The sequence below is a fragment of the Cheilinus undulatus genome, linkage group 6, assembly GCF_018320785.1.
Source record: "Cheilinus undulatus linkage group 6, ASM1832078v1, whole genome shotgun sequence".
Lineage (NCBI taxonomy): Eukaryota > Metazoa > Chordata > Actinopteri > Labriformes > Labridae > Cheilinus > Cheilinus undulatus.
Genome location: NC_054870.1, coordinates 51038803 through 51061153, shown reverse-complemented (window position 1 = coordinate 51061153; position 22351 = coordinate 51038803). Strand labels below are relative to the sequence as shown.

The following is a 22351-nucleotide window of genomic DNA, read 5'->3' as shown; positions in this document are numbered from 1 at the left end:
TAGAGAGTGTGCCGTTATTCAGGCTGTGTTTGTGAGAGCTGACCTCCTGAGGGTCTAATCTCGCCATCCTGACAGATCACCTGAAACACGCTCCATCAGCAGTCAGAGCCTTGTTACGTTTCCTCGCCAAACGCCCGTTAGTGGACGGAGGTTTGGTGCAACAGAGTCACACATTCTCAGCACCTTATCTTCGGTATTCTCGGCCACCTTTAGGGGCCAGTCTTAATCAAGGGCGGATGGATGGAGCAGTGGTTTACACCGCTGACTTTAGTTTAGGAGGTCAGGGATTCAAATCCTGGTCTGTATCTGGACTATTGATATGGTCCTTAATGCCTCCAACTCCTGTCTTTCAAATTCTGAGAGCCAAAAATAATCAAACTTTAACAGTGATTATTAAAAATCTGTCAAAGATAGCATAAAAGTGACTTCAGCCTTAACAGTTGAATAGTTTGTCTACTTTTTAAGCCTCAGTAAAGTCTGTTAGAGAAACTGAGTTGGACACACTGCCTCCAGTCATTTTGATGAGGGAAGGGCAGCAGACGGGAAGCGCTTTTAACCGCAGCGGTAGGACCCAGAAGTGGTTGCCGCCCACGTGAACGTGCACAGATTTTGCCCTGTCGCTCAGAGTTCAGCGTGTTGAACTTTCTAGCGGCAGCCGCCTGGCAGCAGCCAATCACATCGAAGGAGGGAGGGAACCTGGAAATAGCAGGCTTCGCAGGTCAAAGCAAACAATGGAGGAGCTCATAATGTTGGTGTTGGAATATCCTGAGCTCTACAGCACGGCTCTACCTGTACAAAGACAACTGGGAGAAAAATTGTGGAACCAACCATTGAAACTTATTTTCTAGGGGGATTATTTTGATGATGGAACTGTATTTTTCCCTACCTTTTATAGTACATTATGCATGTTAATATAAAGCGCTTGTGAGGTACTCTACGTGTTTTTGCGGACGGGGGTTGTGATGGACTTGTGGGCGGGCTCTGGTGTGACGTTCACCGAAGCACCTCTACGTCATTGCTGCCTCGTACCGCGGCGGCAGCAGCCGCTTTAAAAAACGTTCGGCGTTTCGGGGGACTCCTCCGGCAGGGAGGCTGATTTCAGGCTAGTTTCAGCGCGGCGATGTGTAACCGGCTTAAGGCTTGAACGTCGACTGAGTGTGGATGTATGTGATAGGATGTTGGTATATGGAGTCATTATTGTTGCAAAACTAGAGATCATGACTCATTGACTTTGGCTTCAGATTTTTCTTCAAACTTTCCATTCAAATCCGTCTTCATGCTCTAAACCAGTGGTTCTCAACATGGGGGTCATGAGACACTGAGAGGGGGTCAGCAGATGCCTCCCAAAAACAAGAGTGTTTTTAATGGTTTTAAATGAAATAAATGAACTGTTTTATTAAAAACATGTGCATACAATTTAGGCTACATTCACACTGCAGTTAAAAGTGACCTAAATCTTATTTTTTTGCTCACATGTGACTCCTATCTAATTTTTTTCTGACAGTGTGAACAGCGCCAAATCTGACATTCAAATCAGATTCATGCCACTTTCGTATGTGGTTCTAAATCAGACACGTATCTGATCTTTTGGAAGTTGACTGCAGTGTGAACAGGAAAACAAAAAATCAGATCTGAGAAAAGATCAGAATTGAGCATTAAGGCCTGCAGTGTGAACATAGTCTTAGCTCTAATCAAACCACTCTCCTGTTAGGTTGATTCTGCTTGTCTGTCAAACTGAATCACTCTGAGTTTTCTCTGTGGCGTACGAAACTTTCTCTGAGCTCTAAACGTATTTCTGCAGATGAACCAGCCAAAGGGAAACAAGTAGAGGATGGACCAATCACGTTAGCTCTGCCTGTTGTTGCTATGCTGAAGATATTGGCTTTGATCTCACTAAGAGAGTCCCAACATTCTGTCACACACACACACACACACACACGGTAAAAGTCTGAGAGCCAAAGACCATCATCAAACTTTACCTGGAATTATTAAAAATTGATCAAGGATGGTAAAAAAAAGTTAATTCAGCATGAAAAGCTGAATAATTTGTCTACTTTTTAAAACCAAAATAAAGTCTTTGGAAGGAACTGAGTTGGAATGAGCGTACCACGCTCACTCAGTCATCTGCTTACAATAGGCGGACTCAAACGACTCTTGAAGCCAATCCGTGGCGGCTTCCATATTGAAATCGTGGTCTCACCCGAACTTTGGATCAACCTAACGGCCAGCCCACTAAGCGCGACTTCCTGTCAGCTAGCTAGCTAGCATTCTGGCTGACAGAAACGTAGCCTCTGCCTGTTGAGCTATCTGTCAATCAAATGAGACGCCCCAATCAATCGCAGTGAGGTTTTTCATAAATATAATCTAAACCATTGCGGTGCTAAAAAACTCACCCCCCGTACAGTGAGAGCACATGAGGTGTGTGTCACCCTGCTGTTGGTGAGTTTGTGTCCAGGTGAGAGTGCAGCAGCCCGGCTACGTAGCGTCTGTTGGAGTGGATTGTCGTCTTTTGGTCCGTTGAAGCAGAAAAAATAATTTTTAAGGCCTGATGATCACAGAGAGAGTCTGCAGCTCCGTGTGCTGACATGCACTAAATTCATAAATAAATTATTTATTACAGCAAGTCCAGGACGCCAAAATATCCCCAACTCTGACACTCTCCAGGATCCTCATGTCGTCTGTTTTGATGGTTTATGATGGGGAAACTTTTCGACCACTCTCCAGTCACTAGATTGGGTAATCAGGATACGATCAAATGTAGTTTTTGTCATTTCTCCACCTTCTGCCCTCCATCAGGAAGAATTACCTGCAGACCACGCTGACCTTCATCCTCCTCCTCCTCCTCCTCTCCTCGTCGTGGTCGTCCTCTCCTCGCTGTCGTTTCCTGGAGTAATAACGGAGCAGAGAGTGTAGAACACAGCCAGGTTAATGTGTTGACCTGGGCTGGAGTGACTGTACACTCACAGCGTTCCTGCAGGTCACAGCAGAGCCTCTACAGACCGTTAGACCCATTAAAACCTGAGAGAAGGAGTTTATCATGGACTATATCAGTCAGAGCTAAAAGACACAGCATGACACAGTTAAAGAAAAGTAGTCATGAACATGTGTGGCTTTGGACTTTATATTTATAACCACAATTCCAAAAAAGTTGGGTCGCTGTGTGATGATTGTCAGACCTCATAAACCCGTATTTTATTTACAATAGATCATAAACAATTTATCAGATGTTGAAACTGAGTCTTTTTAACATTTCAGGAAAAATACTAGCTCATTTTAAATTTGATAGCAGCAGCACATCTCAATATAGTAGGGACAGGGCTACGTTTAGCATTGTGAACCACTCCTTTTCTTTTAACAACAGTCTGCAGACCTCTGAGAAGTGAGGAGACCAGTTGCTGGAATTTAGGAAGAGGAATGTTGTCCCATTCTTGTCTGATATTGGATTCTAGCTGCTCAACGGCCCTGGATGGGAGAATATGTTGCTCTAAAACCTCCGTCTACTGCCCACGCCATGATGGATGTAACCCCATCAGAGATGCAGGCTTTAGAGCTGAGCCAGGAGAACAAGCCGGATGGTCCAAATCCTCTTTAGTCCACAGGACACGGCGTCTGCGGTTTCCAGAGAGAGTTTGATTTCTCTGACCACAGAACAGTTTTCCATGTTACCTCAGTGAAGTTTGGTGCAGAGAAGATAGCCTGCCCACAGAATTAGCTGGTCCCTAAATTGACGGGTTCTCATGTTGGACTTATTAATAATGCCACTGTTTAAAGTGTAAGTGAACCCCCGGCTCAGAGCTAACTCCGCCCACCTCCGTAATTCAAAAATGCCCCAAAAGTGGGCAGTTTGGTTCTGAGAGGAGGGAGGGGAAAAGGACGGGGTTTTCCAGTTGAGGCAGGAGTGACAGTAGCTGGGTTTCCATTAAACTTGGAAATGCGCAAAATCGAAATAGCGCGATAAAAAACTGGTAATGGAAACACCTGAATTTCTAAAAAACCCTAAAATATCGCTTAAAAGTTTTTACACTTTCATGAGGAGGTTTTTCAGGCATTTCGTTATAGAAATATATCGCAAAAGTGCAGTGGAAACACTTTTTTCACATTTCCGGAATGAGGAATTTCAAACTGAATTCACCCAAACCTGAGCCAGCTCACTGGGCTTCTCTGAGAAGTCAGAAATGAATCAAGCATAACATTCAACCACTGAAACTCATTTTTCTGTTCAGGAATGACAGTAAATAACTATAATTTGACATATTAATCAAGAAATAATGATGTGCTTTACTATGTTTTCAGTTTTTTTTTAATCAGTAAATTTAAAAATTCATGGATAACAATAATAATTCTATTTTAGCATTAAAATTTTCATTTGGGTTAAAGAGCTTCTACATATTGGTGTATTAACCATTGCAGAAACATAAAAATGATTTTGGTTTTACCAGTTTTAACCAATGCTGTTAATTTAGGGCAGCCGTGGCATAAACCCTACTTTGGGTGGTGGTCTAATAAATTTGTTAAGCACTGTATATTCCATTTTCTGCCACTTTTTGCCCCTTTGAGTTGCTTTTTACACATTTTTGTTACTTCTTTTTGCCAGTTTCTACCTATCTTACTTCTTTTCACAATTATGTAATCATTTTCTTTAGAGTTGTGTAACTCTTGTCTGTTTTATTTTTTGGCATTTTGACATTCCTGAACATCATGGCTGAGTTCTGAAGTCTAACATTACTTTATATTACTTAATATTTCATTTCCTCTCGATTTTCTACTCACCTTTACTTCCTGTCACCCTCATTTTAATTCCTTGCCCCTTGGCTGTTTTTTAATCCGCCTCTGTCTTCCTCTTTTAATTGCTTTTATCTCTTTATCGCTTCCTTCTATGCTGTTATTTGTCAATTTTACAGCTTTACAGTTTTAGAGCTTGTTTTACTCTGCTTTATTTGTATATTTCTGCCCTCTTTACTTACATTTGACTGACTTCTATTATTTAGCCCTTGTTTTTGATTTACTACTCATTGTTCTCTTTTAGCTTCTCACCTCTTAAATTTTTGTCCTCTCGGTCCCAGCCTGTGTAGCTGGGTTCCTGCATTGCCTGGGTTCCAACTTGGATCTACTGTTTTTATGGTACTTGAAGTCTGTGTCCTGCCTGCATCCCCATGAGGTCCACAGTGTCTTAGTTGTGTAGCATTACAGGATGTCTGCACGCTGATTGTTGTCTGACATGCCTTAGTTTGCATGGCATCACATAACATCTATTTTTGTTGTATTTAGATGTTGATGAATTATTATCTCTATCATATTTTTGGTTAGATTCTTTAATTGTTTTGGATTTTGCTGATGTTGTCAGGTGTCATTTGTTCTCTTTTTTGGGGTTTATTGCTTTGTTCTTCTGTTTACTTCCACACATGTCAAAGCACTTTGTAAACCCATGTTTTTAAAAGTGCTATACAAATAAAATTATGTTATTATTATTATTTCCAAATAGTTTAGTTCAGTGTTCCCATCCACACTGTTAACTTTGCCAATAAAAGAGAAATTTTGTTGTCAGAAAAGAGGTTTACATCTTTTAAAAGGCGATATTCTACTGCCGCACAAACAAATGAAATTTATATTTTGTTGCTTTGTTTAGAACGGTTATTATTCAGGTTAAAAATAAAATAATCATTATCACAGATTACCTTTACAATGGACCATGATTTTGCTGACCCCCATGGGCCCCTTACCTGGCTGGGCCCTGGAAAGCGGTCCCATTCATCCCCCTTAAGGGGGGCCATGCTAGCATCAAATTAAAACTGAGCTAATATTTATCATAAATGTTCAAATGTCTCAGATCAGCAGCTGACATGTTGTTTATTTTCTGTGGGGAATCAAATATGGGTTTGAGATCTGACAATCATTGACTTCTGTTTTTATTTACATCTTACACAGCGACCTAACTTTTTTGGAATTGTGGTTTTACACTTAAACTCAGTCTTAATCCCCACTTGGCCCTGCCTGTTCCTGTCTAGTAGCAGGATTCCCAGATTTTTACCTCCGCCAAGGAGGTTATTGATCGGGTGGGTTTGTTCGTTTGTTAGCAACATAACTTGTGGACAGATTTTGAAATTTTCAGGAAATGTTAGAAATGGCATAAGGAAGAAGTGATTAGATTTTGGGACTGATCCGGATCACCGTCTGGATCCAGGAATTTTTTAAAGGATTCTGTACTATTGGGAGATAGGGCTAATGGCAGAGGTCTGCACTGTTACCACTTTACACCAGGAGATGGCGGACCTGAATAACTTCAATCCCAGCGGCATTTTCTTTTTTTTTTTTTTAAGATTTATTTTTGGGCCTTTTCATGCCTTTAGTTGATAGAGGAAGGACAGTGGATTGACTTGGAAGCAGGGAAGAGAGTGGGGAGAGACATGGGGCAAAGGGCCACAGGCCAGATTCGAACCTGGGCCGCCCGTGTACATGGGTAGCGCCTTAAACCACTCGACCATCTGCGCTCCCCCCCAGCAGCATTTTTGGGTGTGTTTCTATTCAAAGTTTTGGAGTTTATAGAGTTTGAAAGACGCACACCCGGTCGAGGAGACGAGTCGGAGCGTAACAGAGAGCAAGACAGCGAATTATAGCAAGAATACTCACAATGCTGGGAGGAATAGAGGAATATTCACCCTCTGCCATGACCTCCAGTCGTCCAGTGAGACCATGGGTGAGACTGTCAGTGCATCTGTTGGCACCAGCAGGCAATGCTTCACCATGACAGTCCACACCTAGCCAAGCCAATGCTTTACCTCACCATGTTTCCATCCCATGGAGGGAGTAATCAGCAAATGCCGTGATGGGGGGCACATAGGGACGGATCCAGGAATTTTTTAATGATTCTTCACTATTGGGAGATAGGGCTAATGGCAGAGGTCTGTGCTCTCTGAGTGCTTTTCTAGTTATTAAATGGAGGGAGAGAGAGAAGTGAAGAAACTCTGTTTTCTTTTTCAGCTCACCTGTTCACATCCAGATGTGGTCATGAATTTACCTGAAAAACCTGGCTAACCCCCCCCTCTCTCTCGCCCTCCTACAGGAAACACTAACAGCGTGTTTGCGTTGGACTACATCAGCGGCTCTCTGACGGTGAACGGGCAGCTGGACAGAGAGAACCCACTGTACTCTGCCGGATTCACGCTTACTGTCAAGGTGAGTCTCTGAACGGGACGCAGTGAGCGGGACGCTGTGAGCGGGACTCTCTGATTGGTTAACAGACGGTGTGATTGATCAGAGGATGAAGGGAGAGCTTTGGTTGATGAATCCATCAGTATGGGGAGTTTGGTGCTGCCTTAAACAGTCTGTTTTTATCTGAGACCGGCCATGAGGGGGATGAAGGGGGGAGCTTCCTGGGGCCCAGCCACATGGGGAGAGGATGGGAGTAACAGTTGGTAAAAACACAGTCATCCTGAATGTCAGTTATGATAACCTAGTGTAATTTCAGCAGAAGTAGTCAACATGACTTGTTTAAGCAACACAAACACATTTTATGGGTTGTTGAAAATGTGTGGACCCCGCTTTATGGAATGGTGTGAGCTTTTTCATCTTCCTCATTTTGATAACATGAATATCATTGGTTGGCCCTCACCACGGCCCTTTGGTAATTAAGTCTTGACTTTTTAAAGCCATGACCCATACTATGCCCTGGTGGCTAATGGTAGCCAGGAGGCTAGTCCTAACTTTGATATTACTAACTTAGTTATGAGGAGGGCCCTTTAAATCTGCCATGAGGGGCCCAGGACCGTCCAGGGGCGGGCCTGCTTTATCACACCTAAACTGGCGAATCCTAAGAATATCGGGAGGAAGTTCATTTATTCTTGTCATTTAGTTTTAAAAATGAAACTTTCATATATTCAAGATTCCTGACACCAAAAGTTTTTTTGTTTTTTTTTTGACCTGTATTTATGGGTCCAACTGTTTTAATAATTTGGCTGTCGTAACAGGAGTTTAACACTACATTTCAGTGAGTAAAAATGTCCAATCAGAGGCTCTGAATGGGCGTGTCCATGTCTGCTCTGGTTCTCCTGTCCTCAGTACCTGCTGGCAGCTCCAGGAAGATTTAGGAGGATTTAGTGTCTTACCGTCCTCGCCTGTTTGAAGAGGCTTCCAAAGTCTCTGCTCAACCCCGTCCTCTCAGACTAGACCTCCCACCGTACCCCCTCCATGTCCACTCCTCCACCTTCTCCTCTTTCTCCATCGTTCCCACTCCTCTTTCTCCTCTTTCTCCTCTTTTTCCATCATTTCTCCTCCTCCAGTGCAGAACAGAACCTGTTCCCTGCAGGGTGTGAGGAGTGGCGTGAAATGGATTTTCAGGTCTGCAGAAAGTGGATGAATTTACCATCAAAGAGCTCGGTTTTTAGAGGCTTCACAGCGGAGCTTAAAGGCGTGTCCTGTCAAATCATTTTCACCTGAAGAGGACGATAAACGACCTTTAGAGCAGCCGATGGACTCAATAATCGTCTGGTGTTCAATTAAGTAACTGTGTTTAAGTTTTTAAAACAGTCGATTTAAAGTTTATCTGGAAGGGCAGAAATTTAGTTTGGATTCTGAAATCATCTTTTCAGTCCACCATAAAAAAAAAACAAAATGTCTCAGTCAGACTATGGATAAACCTTCATCTCTCCGTAATTATAAGAGCACGAATATACCAACATTCTTTTCCTCACACTAACTGTCCTTTGTTGGCAACTTTAAGAAATGTAGGTGGAACTGGCGAGGAGTGAGGCCTCTCCAGTCCCACCCACCTTTTCAAAAGCTGTCAACCATGGTCTACTATTTGGTTTAAATGGAGGAGAAAAGGCCCCAACATCCCCAGCTTCACCAACATTCCATCCTCTGCCTTTGATGATGTCCTCCTTTCTAAAGTGCCATCTTGTGCCTTTATAGATGGTGTCATTAAAGCTTTTAAAACATTCCTCCCTTGCCTTTAAGGATGATGTCACCTTTAAAGCTTGTAGAACATTCCATCCTTTCCTTTGAAGATATCCTTTAAAATTTAAAAACATTCCATGCCTGTCACTGAAGATGTCAACCTTAAAAGTTTTAAAAAGCATTCAGTCCTTTGCCTTTGAAGAAGAAACCCCTCTTGAGTTTGATGATGATGTCAGTCTTTAAAGTCTACATAACATTCCATTCTTGCCTTTGAGGATGATGTCATACTTTAAAGCTTATAGAATATTCCATCCTTGGCTTTATTTTCCTTTAAAATTTATAAACATTCCATTCTTGACTTGGAAGATGTCGTTCTTTGAAGCTTTTAGGACATTCCATCCTTGTCTTTGAATTTGATGTCATCCTTATGAGATAATAGAACTTTCCATCCTTATCTTTGAAGATGATTTCGTCATTTAAATTATATAGCATTGCATCCCTGCCATTGAAGATGATGTCATCCTTAAAAGTTTAAAAACATTCTGTCCTCTAACTTGGAAGGTGATGCCACCTTATTGTTTTTTAAAATCCTTTCTTGACCTTGATGATGATGTCAGTGATTAAAGTTTATAGTAAATTTATTGTAAGTTTATCAAACATTCCATTCTTCCCTATGAAGATGATTTCATCTTTTAAATTATCCAACATTCCATGTCTGCTTTATAGATGATGTCATCCTTGCAAGTTTATTGAAAATTCCATCCTCTCCCTTTGAAGATGATGTCACTTTGTAAAGTTTTATTTTTAAAAAGGATCCCTTCTTGCCTTTGATGATGATGTTAGTCTTTAAAGGTTATCATACATTCCATCCTTGACTTTGAACATGATGTTTGCCTTTAAAGTCTACAAAACATTCCATTCTTGCCTTTGAGGATGATGTCATCCTTTGAAGCTTATAGAACTTTCCATCCTTACCATTGAAGATGATGTCGTCCTTAAAATTTAAGAAAACATTCCGTCCACTCCCTTGGTAGGTGATGTCACTTTATATTTTATTAAATCCCTTCTTGACTTTGAGGATGATGTCAATCTTTAAAGTTTATCAAACATTCCATCCTTGCCTTTGAAGATGATTTCATCATTTCAATTATGTAACATTCCATCTTTGCCATTGAAGATGATGCCATGTTGTAAAGTTTAACGAATGAAAAAACAAAGATTAATTCACCTTGTAAAGTTTTTTTAATCAGTTATTGACTTTGATGATGATGTCCTTCTTCAAAGTTAATCATACATTCCATCCTTGCCTTTGAACATGTTAACCTCTAAAGTCTCCAAAACATTCCATCCTTGCTTTTGAAGATGAGTGAATATTTTAAAGCTGATAAAGGCATCAAAAGTCTTATTTTATATTTTTTAGTTATCAGGTATCATTAATATTATCCTATAATAGTTTCAAATTCACTTTTAACATGAAATTTATGGGATTTAGTAATGTTATATTTTAGTTTTAATGAGTATAACTGATTTTATAAGCTCCCCATTATAATTTTAGATTAATTATCCATTTTTCATAGTCTTATTATACTTTAAAGATTTTTTAAATCATAATTTTACTGTTTTTCCCATAATGTCTGTTTAATCATTCATCTTTTGTTTTATTGATATTAATTGAAATGATATTATGTGCATTAGCTTTAAATCCTTTATCAACATATTGTTTAGTCACTTTTTCAGCTCTCTCTCTAACTGGCCTGTGTAGAGCTTTAAAGGAATTAAATCAGATTAATTGATTGATTGATTAAAGTGAAACTTAAATGAAATAGTCATGAGTTCTGAAGGGACAAGAGTTTAAAATCTTTTCCTTCCATTGATTTCTTGATCTGAAGCAGAACTTTGTAGAAAATATTAGCATTCCTGGCAAATGAACATGAATGTAAATAATGTTGTGTAATGACTGCAACACCAGATTATAATGTCCAATATTTAACAGTAAAAATTAGATATTTGCAGTGTAAACAAAATGATGGTTTTGAAGCAGGTCTAGCCCGCAGAGATTCAATCGGAGTTAAAGTTTATAATAAAAGAAAAAGATAGTCGGTACATATTCCCGCCGAGTCTATCTCTTTAATTGAAATCAATAATTACATGGAGAAAAGTAGAATAAGTGCTGAAAACCAGAAAGTGTCTCCTAAAATAGTATTTATAAGATATGGATTTTCTCTTGCTTGTGCTTTCTGAGGTGCTGCTTCTATTGATTGTGGACCTCCGTCGTAATAAAACTAATTTCTCAACTTCAGGCGGCGCTGAGCGAGGGGGGGCGAGGTCAAATGATTCAGCGGCGTCGGGACCAGAAAGGCTAAACTAGCGTGATTACCCAGAAGCCATCATGTTGTTCCTGAAGGTCCTCATCCCTGTGTCGTGCTCGACCGTCAATAAAGAGTGAAAAAAGAAAAACTGCTCATTTTTGAGGCTCAGTTTTTTATCATTTAAGACCCCCCACCCTACCACAGAGACTGTCTCTCTAATGTCTCTGTCTCGCCCTCTCCTGCCCTCTCTTTAAACGTGTTTCGATGATTGCCTTCACTCGCTCTGATCCAATAAAAGAACAGCTGTAAATACCTGCTGAACACCTCCATCACAGAAATGATTTCTGTTCAATCACACTGCCCCCCCACCCCCATGTTCTCTTCAATTTAAAGGCCTTTACTCACAAGAAAAATACAAGATGTGAACCATTCTGTCATCACATCAGTTCAATTATATATGGACAATACAAACATATTAGAAGATATAAAATATGCACAACAGAGAGTTTAGATGACTCACTTCCAGAGAGGGAATCTTAAGTTAGAGAGAAATAAATGTTTGCCGATAAACCTAAATCTGTTTTTAGACTCCTAATTCATTGATGTTAGTCACATGACCTTCGTGGAGGCCAGGGAGACCAAATGAGCTTAATAGCAGATTTGACATGACGTGGAGGTACTGCACCAAGAAATTTATTCTCCACCCCTAGAAAACACTGCAAGGACAAAATTTAAATCACTGAAGTCAGAAAAGTTAGGGGGGATCTCCAATATCAGACCCTTTCTCCACTGTTACATTACTGGATTCACCAACATTACATCCTCTGCCTTTGATGTTGATGTCATCCTTTATTGTCAATAAAAAAATCCATTCTTTGCTTTGAAGATGATTTTATCCTTTAATATCAATTAAACATTCCACCCTTTGCTTTAAGGATGATGTCATCCTTTAAAGTCAACAAAATTCAATCCTTGGCCTTAAAGATGTCCTTTAATGTTAATAAAACATTCCATTCTTTGCTTCAAAGGTGATGTCTTCCTTAAATGATAATAAACAATAACATTCCATTCTTTGTTTTGAAAATGATGTCATTCATTGATATCACAAAATATTAAATTTTTTTGCTTTGAAAGTGATGTCATTCTTTGATATCAGGAAACATTCCATTCTTTTCTTTGAAGATGATGTCATTCATTGATATCATAAAACATTCCATTCTTTGCCTTGAAGATGACGTCATGCTTTAATGTCTATAAAACACTCCATCCTTGCTCCAAACAGGCCAGTCTAGGCCCCTGTTGGCATTCCAGTCCAACCAGAACCATATAGATTTATTATGTTAAAAGTACACTAGTCTGCCCTTTCAGAGCATATTTATGACAAAATGATGGAGAAAAGCTGTTTCAGTGTATCAGCTAACCTTTAGCTCAGTCCTAGGCTCCTCTAGACTCTGGTCTCCATCTGTTTAGAGCTGTAGTTGGAGGTCTGCAGGACTAAGTCATTAGTGATCTGGATCACCTTTTCTCCAGGTGAATCAGTTCACCTGTGGTGAAATCACTTTGTCGTAAAGTGTAGGGATCATAGCAGGGATGTAGAAATGTTCTGATGATGACTGCAGCGTGCAGCGCCACCTAGTGCCATAATGGAATGTACTTCATTCAGGTTCAGTCTGTTGCAGCTATTACGTGCATCGCTTCTCTCTCTCCACATTTTCTGGCTCTATCTACTGTCTCATTCACTACAAAGGTTAATAACCTGTACCTTAACAAAGACAGAGGTTAATCAAAAGGACAGATGGATATGAAAGAAGACCTGTGATTGGTCTCTCCTCTGAGTCTCTGTTTCTCTCTCTGTATCAGGCGACGGAGCTGAAGGATGACCGGAGCCCGTCAGACGCCACCGTGATGACCACGTTCACCATCCTGCTCATCGATAAAAACGACAACGCTCCAAAGTTCAACAGCTCAGAGTACAGGGTCCGGATCACCGAACTGGCCCAGGTCGGCTTCGCTCTGCCGCTCTTCATCCAGGCCGAGGACAAAGACGAGGTGAGAGGATGCACGGTCACACCTGGACCAGGTGACGTCAGGTCTGTGGTTGGATGACAGAGCGGCTGCTGAGATTAAATCAGAAAACAGCAGAGACATTTAGACTATGACCTTTTATATGAAGAATATATCATCATCTCCACCTTAGTAAATTATCATTGCAAATTCTCAACCAATCAAATCAGGCCATTAATACTCCTGTCGTTTAGGTGAAAAGAGGAAAGGTTGATTGGTTCAACATATTTCCCTGACCCATCTGGGTCATCATGGGTCTGGAGCAGGCCTGCAGGATAGCCATCAGGAGTCTGGAGCAGTACAGGACCAAGGATGATGTGGTTTAGAACCAAACCAGCATATGATCCCTTACCTGACCTGACTCAGCGTGCAGTGGTCTTTAGCGTAGTGAGAGAAGGGGGTCCACGTCTTCAGACACTATCAGCGACAGTGTGACCATCACTAAACTTTATTCTGAATGTTATGTGGAGAATAAAAGAATGTTTAGAAACTCCCTCTTAGATCAGAAACTCTTTTAGTCCAGTGTTTTTCAGCTCCTGTTTATTAATGCTGAAGTCTTCCCATCTGTGTCAGCGGCGTTGTACGACAGCGTGCTCCAGTCCGCTCTATTAGCCGTATCTATCAGCCCGCCGTGGTGACACAGCCACACTAAAAAGTCAAACACTTTAACACTTCACTCTCACCCCCTCTCCCTCTCTCTCTCTCACTTGCTCGCTCACAGCAGCACTTTGGACCGGACTACAATTTAATTTGCTCTGGAAGAGACGGGATAGAGCATCAAATTATAGCTAACGAGGAAAATCAATCACCTGGAGTGGAGATAAGCCGAGAGCTAGTCAACTCTGATTGATTCAGGCAGAGCGACCGCCCAGGGGGCGAGCGACAGATAACTGAGAGGGGGGAGAGAGAGAGGAAGATGTTTGAACAGAAAGAGAGAGCGACAACGACAGGGGCGAGAGAGAGAGAGGAAAATGTTTGAACAGAAAGTCTTTGCACTGAAGGAGAACCTGGAGTCTGAATAAATGAAGCAGAGAGAGAGGAGGGAGTCTGTTTACTCTCTCAGGGTCTGGGGGGGGGGGGGGGGGTCTGAACACTGGTGAGGTAGCACACCTTTACTCCTTACCTGTATGAAAATATTCCATTCAGGAGAGACTATTAAACTAGAGTGACAATGTGACTGCATCCTGATGTCTATGAGGGCAGAGCAAGGCCTCCAGCAGGATAGGAAACCCCCCTATGGAGTCTAGACCCTGGTGGTGGTGACGGACCCCCTATGGAGTCTAGACCCTGGTGGTGGTGATGGACCCCCTATGGAGTCTAGACCCTGGTGGTGGTGACGGACCCCCTGTGGAGTCTAGACCCTGGTGGTGGTGACGGACCCCCTGTGGAGTCTAGACCCTGATGGTGGTGATGGACCCCCTATGGAGTCTAGACCCTGGTGGTGGTGACGGACCCCCTGTGGAGCCTAGACCCTGGTGGTGGTGATGGACCCCCTATAGAGTCTAGACCCTGGTGGTGGTGATGGACCCCCTATGGAGTCTAGACCCTGGTGGTGGTGACGGACCCTCTGTGGAGTCTAGACCCTGGTGGTGGTGATGGACCCCCTATGGAGTCTAGACCCTGGTGGTGGTGACGGACCCTCTGTGGAGCCTAGACGCTGGTGGTGATGACGGACTGAGCAGAATAAGATGAGGAGTGGACATCTGAGATGCTGGACCCAGGCACTGATGACATAATTGAGGTAGCTGGGATGGAGGAAGGTCGCAGCAGAGTGATTTCGGAGGAGAGGAGAACAGAGTTTAGCTGCAGCAGGATGATTGGATGGAGAGCAGTCACGGCAGGACAGGATTGGTTTAGAACTTCAGAGAACAGAAACCAAAGTCTCACTCAGTAAAAGTCAGAAAACTTCTTAATGTTTTATCAGCATCTTTACCTCACTGATCTACGGTGGCTGGGAGGTTTCACATGAATGCATATCCAAAACCGTAAACTGTAAAAAGACATCATTTTTCAGGACCAGAGGTTGCTGCTTGTCCAAAACGCTTTGCATTAGCAAAAATCACAGATGCAAACAGCTGTGACTGAAATCCAAGCACATTAATGCAGTCACGTGAAAGACCAGAGGTGTGGACTCGAGTCACGTGACTTGGACTCGAGTCAGACTCGAGTCACAATTTTGATGACTTTGGACTCGACTTGAGAACATTATCAAAAACTTGCAACTCGACTTGGACTTTGACATCAATGACTCGGGACTTGACTCGGACTTTAGTCCGATGATTTGAAAATACTTGAAATTTTTAGTGAGTGTGTTGAGTAAAATGTGCCCCCATTTTAAGTATTCAACTAATGCAGTGATACTCAACCCGCAGCTCTCAAGGGCCTACTTTAAAAAATCCTCCCAAAATCCTCTAGAAATATAAGTCCATGCAAAGAAGACAGACTTTTACTTCCAAACTCAAATGAAAACTTGTATATTACTACCGTTGGACGGAGGAACATGTGTAAAAGAGCGCAGAGGAAGTCCGCTGGTGGCGTGTCTGTTCTTTAAGTTAATTCATAGAGGTGTGCTGTCTTGTGTTCAAATTGTGTTCATACTCCTATATGATGATGACTTTCATGATGCACATCATCATCAACGAGCCAAACACACACGGATCACATTTTGAAATAATGTAAAATTGAGTCAAACTTGTCCAAACATGGATGTTTAATTTGATATTAAACATACTGATAATAAATACTGTCAAAGGGGCAGAAACAGAAAAATGAAAGCAACAAACTGGCAGGACAGAAGGATCTGTGAGGGGGAGCTGCAAGTTTATGGCAGGGCCGGTTTAAGCCATTTAGAGACCCAGGGCAAAGACCAATATGGGGACCCTCCCTCTTTAGCTAAAAGCGATAATAATGAGAGGGAAAAAATAGAAAGCATAACTTTAGGTTAACAGAGTCACAGAACTACAGTAAATGTCCACATATGAAATATAAATACTCAAACTGACACCCATAATTCAAGGTTCAAGGTTCACTTTATTATCCCTGTGAAGGGCAATTTGTTTCGCAGCCAGCAGTCAAGACATATATTCAGATCAATCATAAAAAAACAGCATTGACAACACAATAAATAGAAGCACAAGAGACTGTGTGCAATACAATGATAAAACACAATAAAAAACCAAGAAATAACACAGGCTTTGGCTAACTGTTTAGAAAGCCGATGGCAGCAGGGACAATAGAGCTTTTTAGCCTTTTTGTCCTGCATGCTGGCAGGCTGAATCTGCGATCTGATGGTCCAGCCAAATGCAGCCAAACTGACACCCATGATTCATCAGCTCTTTTTTTATTTATTCACTAGGAGGCAGTCATTGTGTTCACATAACTTGAGGTCTTATAACTTAACATGTAACTTGAGGTTAAGAACTGGTTGTAACACCTTAAACCTAATGCTGACCAGTCAAACATGTTCACTTACAAACACACACAAACCCTATTTATCCACTCACACACCTATACATATACACACACTCACCACACAGACACACACACACTCACATTATGAGTTAAAATGACTGTACAGCGTCTTCAGAAGTTCATTTGTTGTTGCACAGATTAGCACTGATTATATCCTGAATGCTATGTCAGCACTCTTTTTCTGTGTGAATAAGTTCTGTCACACTGGTCTGATTTCATTTAAAAAAAAATAAAACAATTCAAAATGCATTCATTGTATTTGTCAGATTTAATAGATTGTTAAACTGTTAAAATGGCATTTTATTTGGTATTCAGTGCTTATGACTTGTAAGGACTCGAAAATTTCATGCATATGACTTTGGACTTGACTCGACTGGTCTTTACTTGAGACTTGACTTGGACTTGGGATTAAAGACTTGAGACTTGCAAAACAATGACTTTCTCCCACCTTTGTGAAAGACAACTGCAAGCTGCTGCAACACAGTCGCAAATCACAAGTCACTGACTGCAAAAGGCTGACAGTTCCGTCGTCAGGTTTTTGCATTTCACTGACACTCAAGGATTGTGGGTATTGTAGTTTTTTTATCATAGATGAACTACGTTTTTCCTAAAAATGAGGTTGATATCTCATAACTTTTTGCCTTCTCCAGCAGCATATACTATCATTTCACTCTCAGGTAGCTCATGGATAGTTCACTTCGATATTTCTGATAATATATAAAGATAATAATCAAATCTACTATGGCAAAAAATTTCCTGTTAGAACCACACTGCTGACAAGGACTTACCACGAGCTACCTGAGGGAGAAACCAGGGCATAGGGGCGTGGAGAAGGCACTGTTTAGAACGGAGTTAAATAAAACATGGATTATTCATAATCTCAGCCAAAAATACTACACTACCCACAATCCTAAAGTGCTAAACTGCTTGGCTGACCTTGCCCTTATCCATTTGATCCAGTACTGCCATCAGAAACAGGGTTTATTGGCCAACATCACCACATTACCCACAATGCTACAGTGTAACAACAAAGTCTCTGATTGGCTGATTTCACCTTTACACCGGAAACTTCTGCTTTTAATCCAGTAAGGCCGTGAGAAGCACATTTGTCATTTTTTCTTTCAACAAACTGCAGCTTAAATGGTGAAAAGTCAGCGTTTATTCACATCATCAGGCAACAGCACTACATTACCCACAATCCTAGAGTGTCACAGCCACATCTCTGATTAGTCGAGCATGAATTTCAGATGTTGGCTTTTGCTAGTGAAGTAAACAGCCGGTGAAAGAGTGTGCAGTAACTAAAAAAATAGTCTTTATTCTGATTTTAGCCAGAACTGACCCTTCCTGGTTCCCGTAGTAGAGTCAACATGATCATAGAAACAGAAAAGGAGGGGAAGGATCAGGATTGCGGACTGAAACGCTGCGGTTCAGTCCTGGACATAATCGTCTGATCCCTGTTACCTCTGCCCGGTTAAATGTCTGATATATATCCATCTCCAGAGTAAAATCAGGGCTGTTTCTCGTGTTTCAGCTTGATTCACTCATTCACAGTCTGATACACCTTGGCTGTAATCTCACACACACACACTCAGGGATTACCTGCGTGTCTCTGTCACACAGGTGGTAGTTACCTGCTCTCTGTCTGTCGCCACCCGCGTCTCTCCTTCTGCTCCAATTACTTTCTGTAAAACTTTCCTCGCCTCCAAAGTTTGAGGCGGCGATTCTGACAGACAGCAGCTTTTATTGGGGGCTTTAGAGGCAGAAGAAATGGACGGGCAATTACGTTTATGGGCAGTCTGAGGTGACATCCCTGCATATTGGATGGTCTTTTAAATAGGAGTCATCATCGGCGATGGTTCTGTGAGAGGAAAACAAAAACAGCCGGGCCATTTCATCGGCAGAATAATGTCAGCGAGCGGCCAGCCGTCCTCCTGTCTGCTGCAGATCAACGCCCTGCCTGAAGCTCTTTATCAGCAGAGAGAGAGAGAAAGGGACGTTTGTCGGCGCAGAGACACAGCCATCAGCGCTCTGATGTCACTATGATTTTCCCATGATGCCCCTGCATCCTCTGTCACTCGGAAGGAAAGAGTACAGTTTACAGCTTTCTTCTTAAGATACTGTTTAGAGCTAGAGCTAGCCTCACATGGTTAAACGTCTCTGCAGTCTTGGCAACCATCGTTGGTGTTCTGTTGTTTTTCCCTTCATGTCCAAGTTTGTGTAGTGCAATTAAAAATAGACAGAAATTCCTTGTGTAGGAGGTAAAGCATGTTTGCAGATGGCGTCACGTCACAGAGACAGCTCCAGATGGGGACAGACGGCGATGTCTGCATCGAGAAGAGCTATCACAATGACGTTTTTTCTTTTTTTTTTAACTGTTTATGAATGTGCCAAAATGACTGTGACTGTGCTGAATAACAACAAAAATGGACGATACAAACAGCAGCCAGCTCTGTCATTCATATAAAAGAGCCGGCTCTTAGAATAAGATTCCCTGCACTCCCCTTTTATGCCAACTTTCCAAAAGTTGCCAGTTATGGTCCTCTATTTCGCAAAAATGGAGGGGAAAAGGTCCCAACATCCCCAGCTTCACCAGCACTCCATCCTCTGCTTCGATGATGGAGTCATTGAAGCTTAGAAAACATTCTATCCTTGCCTTTAAGTACAACATCATCTTTTTAAGGATGTAAAACATTTCTTAATTTCCTTTGAAGATGTCATCTTTTATAAAACATTCTATCCTTGGCTTTAAAGATGATCAAAGATTAAAGATGATGAACATTATTGGGATCACATGACTGCAAACAGCCAATATGTAAGGTTGCAATGACCCTTGACCTCCAAAATCTTGTGAGATCATCTTAAAGTCAGAGTGGACATTTGACCAAAGTTTAAAGAATCTCTTAGTCATCTTTATAAACATTTTTTCCTTGACTTTGACAATGATGTCAGCCTTTATAGACATTTTATCCTTGTCTTTAAAGATAATGTCATCCTTTATAAAACAATCTATCTTTGCCTTTAAAGATGATGTCATCCTTTCTCCAACATTCTATCCTTGATGTTGAAGATAATGTCATTCTTTATAAAAATTCTAGCCTTGCCTTCAAAGATGATATCATCTTTTATCTTTGAATATAAAGATAATGTCATTGTTTATAAAACAATCTATCTTTGCCTTTAAAGATGATGTCATCCTTTCTAAAACATATCCTTGACTTTGAAGATGATGCCATTCTTTCTAAACATTCTAGCCTTGCCTTCAAAGATGATATCATCTTTTATCTTTGACTATAAAGATAATGTCATCCTTTATAAAACAATCTATCTTTGCTTTTAAAGATGATGTCATCCTTTCTAAAACATTCTATCCTTGACTTTGAAGATGATGTCATTCTTTCTAAACATTCTAGCCTTGCCTTTAAAGATGATGTCACATTTTATCTTTGACCATTAAGATGATGTCTTTCTTCATAAAAATTTTATCCTTGACTTTGAAGATGATGTCATTCTTTATAAACATCCTAGCCTTGCCTTTGAAGATGATGTCATCTTTTATCTTTGAATATAAAGATAATGTCATTGTTTATAAAACAATCTATCTTTGCCTTTAAAGATGATGTCATCCTTTCTCTAACATTCTATCCTTGACTTTGAAGATGATCAAAGATTAAAGATGATAAATATTATTGGGATCACGTGACTGCAAACAGCCAATATGTAAGGTTGCAATGACCCTTGACCTTCAAAATCTAGTCAGTTCATCTTAATGTCAGAGTGGACATTTGACCAAAGTTTGAAGAAAAATCTTTAAAGTTTGCTGACATGCTGTGTTCCCAAGAATGGATCAGAAAGGCTGTATCGACCATCAGGATCTTCATCGGGGCTTAAAACCCCTGAAAAACTTGATGTTTGAATTATGTTGGCTTCGTAAATGATTTATCCATCACAATAAAGGCCTTTTAGGTCTTCCTGTTTACTTTTGTCCTTACTGAGGTAATTTTCTCTCTCAGTAAACCTGCAGTATCAATTTAACCCTCTGTGTGGATCACTTAGGGGCTGGACAGAGAATCTATCTCCTCCTGTTCTTTCCTAATGAACCTCCTCTGTCTCCCTCTCTCCTCTCTCCTCTCCAGGGTGTGAACAGCATGTTTCAGGTGTTTCTGACAGGCAACAACTCCGAGTTCTTCACCATCTCGCCCACGGCGGTGCAGGGCCGTGCAGACATCAGGATGAGGGTGGCCATGCCTCTGGACTACGAACACATCCGCAGATACAGCTTCTCTGTGAGATATTCACCATTTACTATAAATAGTGCACAGATTATATCAGTGTTAATGGATGGATTAGGATTAGGGCAACTGACAAAAAAATATATTTTTGAGATGCAACTTTTATTCTCATAACCTGATTCAAAAAAGTCAGAATTCTAATCTAAGAAATGTAACTTTTATCTTAGAATTTTAACTTTAATCTGTGAATCCTGCTATTCTTGTCCAGGTCTCCCTTGAAAAAGAGATCTTTAATCTCAGTGGGACTAAATAAAGGTTGAATAAGTAAATGCACCTCAGAAATGTTGATGTTAAGCTCCCAGTCTGCTCACTCCCATTGGCTACTGAGGCTTTAATTCTGTGGGAATTAAAATATCAAACATGGAGGAGAAATTAAGCCCAAAATTAAGCTTTAAACGTCACATCATCAGCCTAAGAGAGAGTTGTCTTCTGTTTCTGAACAAACTTTTTACACAGAGATGTGACGTGTCTGTCCGCCCTGAAGCCTCAGCGTGAACGAGGCTCCATTATGTTTCTGTTTTTATTTGTCCGGAGTCGAGGATCAGTCCGAGTCTGGATGGATGACGGTCTCACAGTGAGACTGTTTGAACAGTGAAATGAGTCTGTCTTCACCTCAGTTTACCCCACAGTCAGTTACTCTAGCAGAGAGCATCCAGCCTGCTGTCTGACTAACAAACACACACCGGGTCTGTTTGGTTCAGGATGATGGAAATATTCAGGATAGAACCAGCGCTCTAGTCCAGGATGGCCAAGAACTAGACCATTTTCAAATTTGGACTGTATGGAGTCATTATGGTTGCAAAACTCAAGTGTAATTTGATGTTTTGAGGGCAGCCATGCTACGGCGTACGAAACTTTCTCTGTGCTCTAAACCAGTGGTTCTCAAATGGTGTGGCAGGGCACACGAGAGACAAGTCTAGGTGTGCCTTTGGAATCTGGCTGGACCCCTGAAAAACCCCAGAGAATGGACCCTCCCCAGTTGTGATTTGGTGCTAGCATCCTGGCTAACAGTTACCTCATTTGGCAAGCTGTTATTGAGTTGAAATTGGTGTTGAAATGATCATTATTCACGCTACTTTTAACCAAGTTAACCAATTTTTCTACCCATTTTGCCGCTAATTTTGTCAACTTAAACCATTTTTGCTGCTTTTTTGCAATTTTGCAACTTTTTAAAAATACTTTTGACCCATTTATTGCAACTTTTTTGAAACTTTTTGCTACATTTAACCCATTTTTGCTACCTTATTGGCAGTTTTTTCCTACTTTTGCTATTATTTGGACATTTTTTGCCAATTTTTTCATCCCTTTACCATGTTTTAGCAACTT

At 41.1% G+C, this 22351-nt stretch overlaps 1 protein-coding gene across 1 annotated transcript in view; it reads left to right on the top strand.

Annotated features, from left to right (window-relative positions):
- Window positions 1-22351, top strand: part of cdh23 (cadherin-related 23) — a 311828-nt gene that overhangs the window by 164509 nt on the left and 124968 nt on the right. The window contains exons 9-11 of the mRNA XM_041789179.1: window positions 7061-7173; window positions 13062-13250; window positions 20870-21019. Of these exons, the coding sequence (XP_041645113.1) occupies window positions 7061-7173; window positions 13062-13250; window positions 20870-21019 (452 nt within the window). The remainder of the gene's footprint in view (window positions 1-7060; window positions 7174-13061; window positions 13251-20869; window positions 21020-22351) is intronic.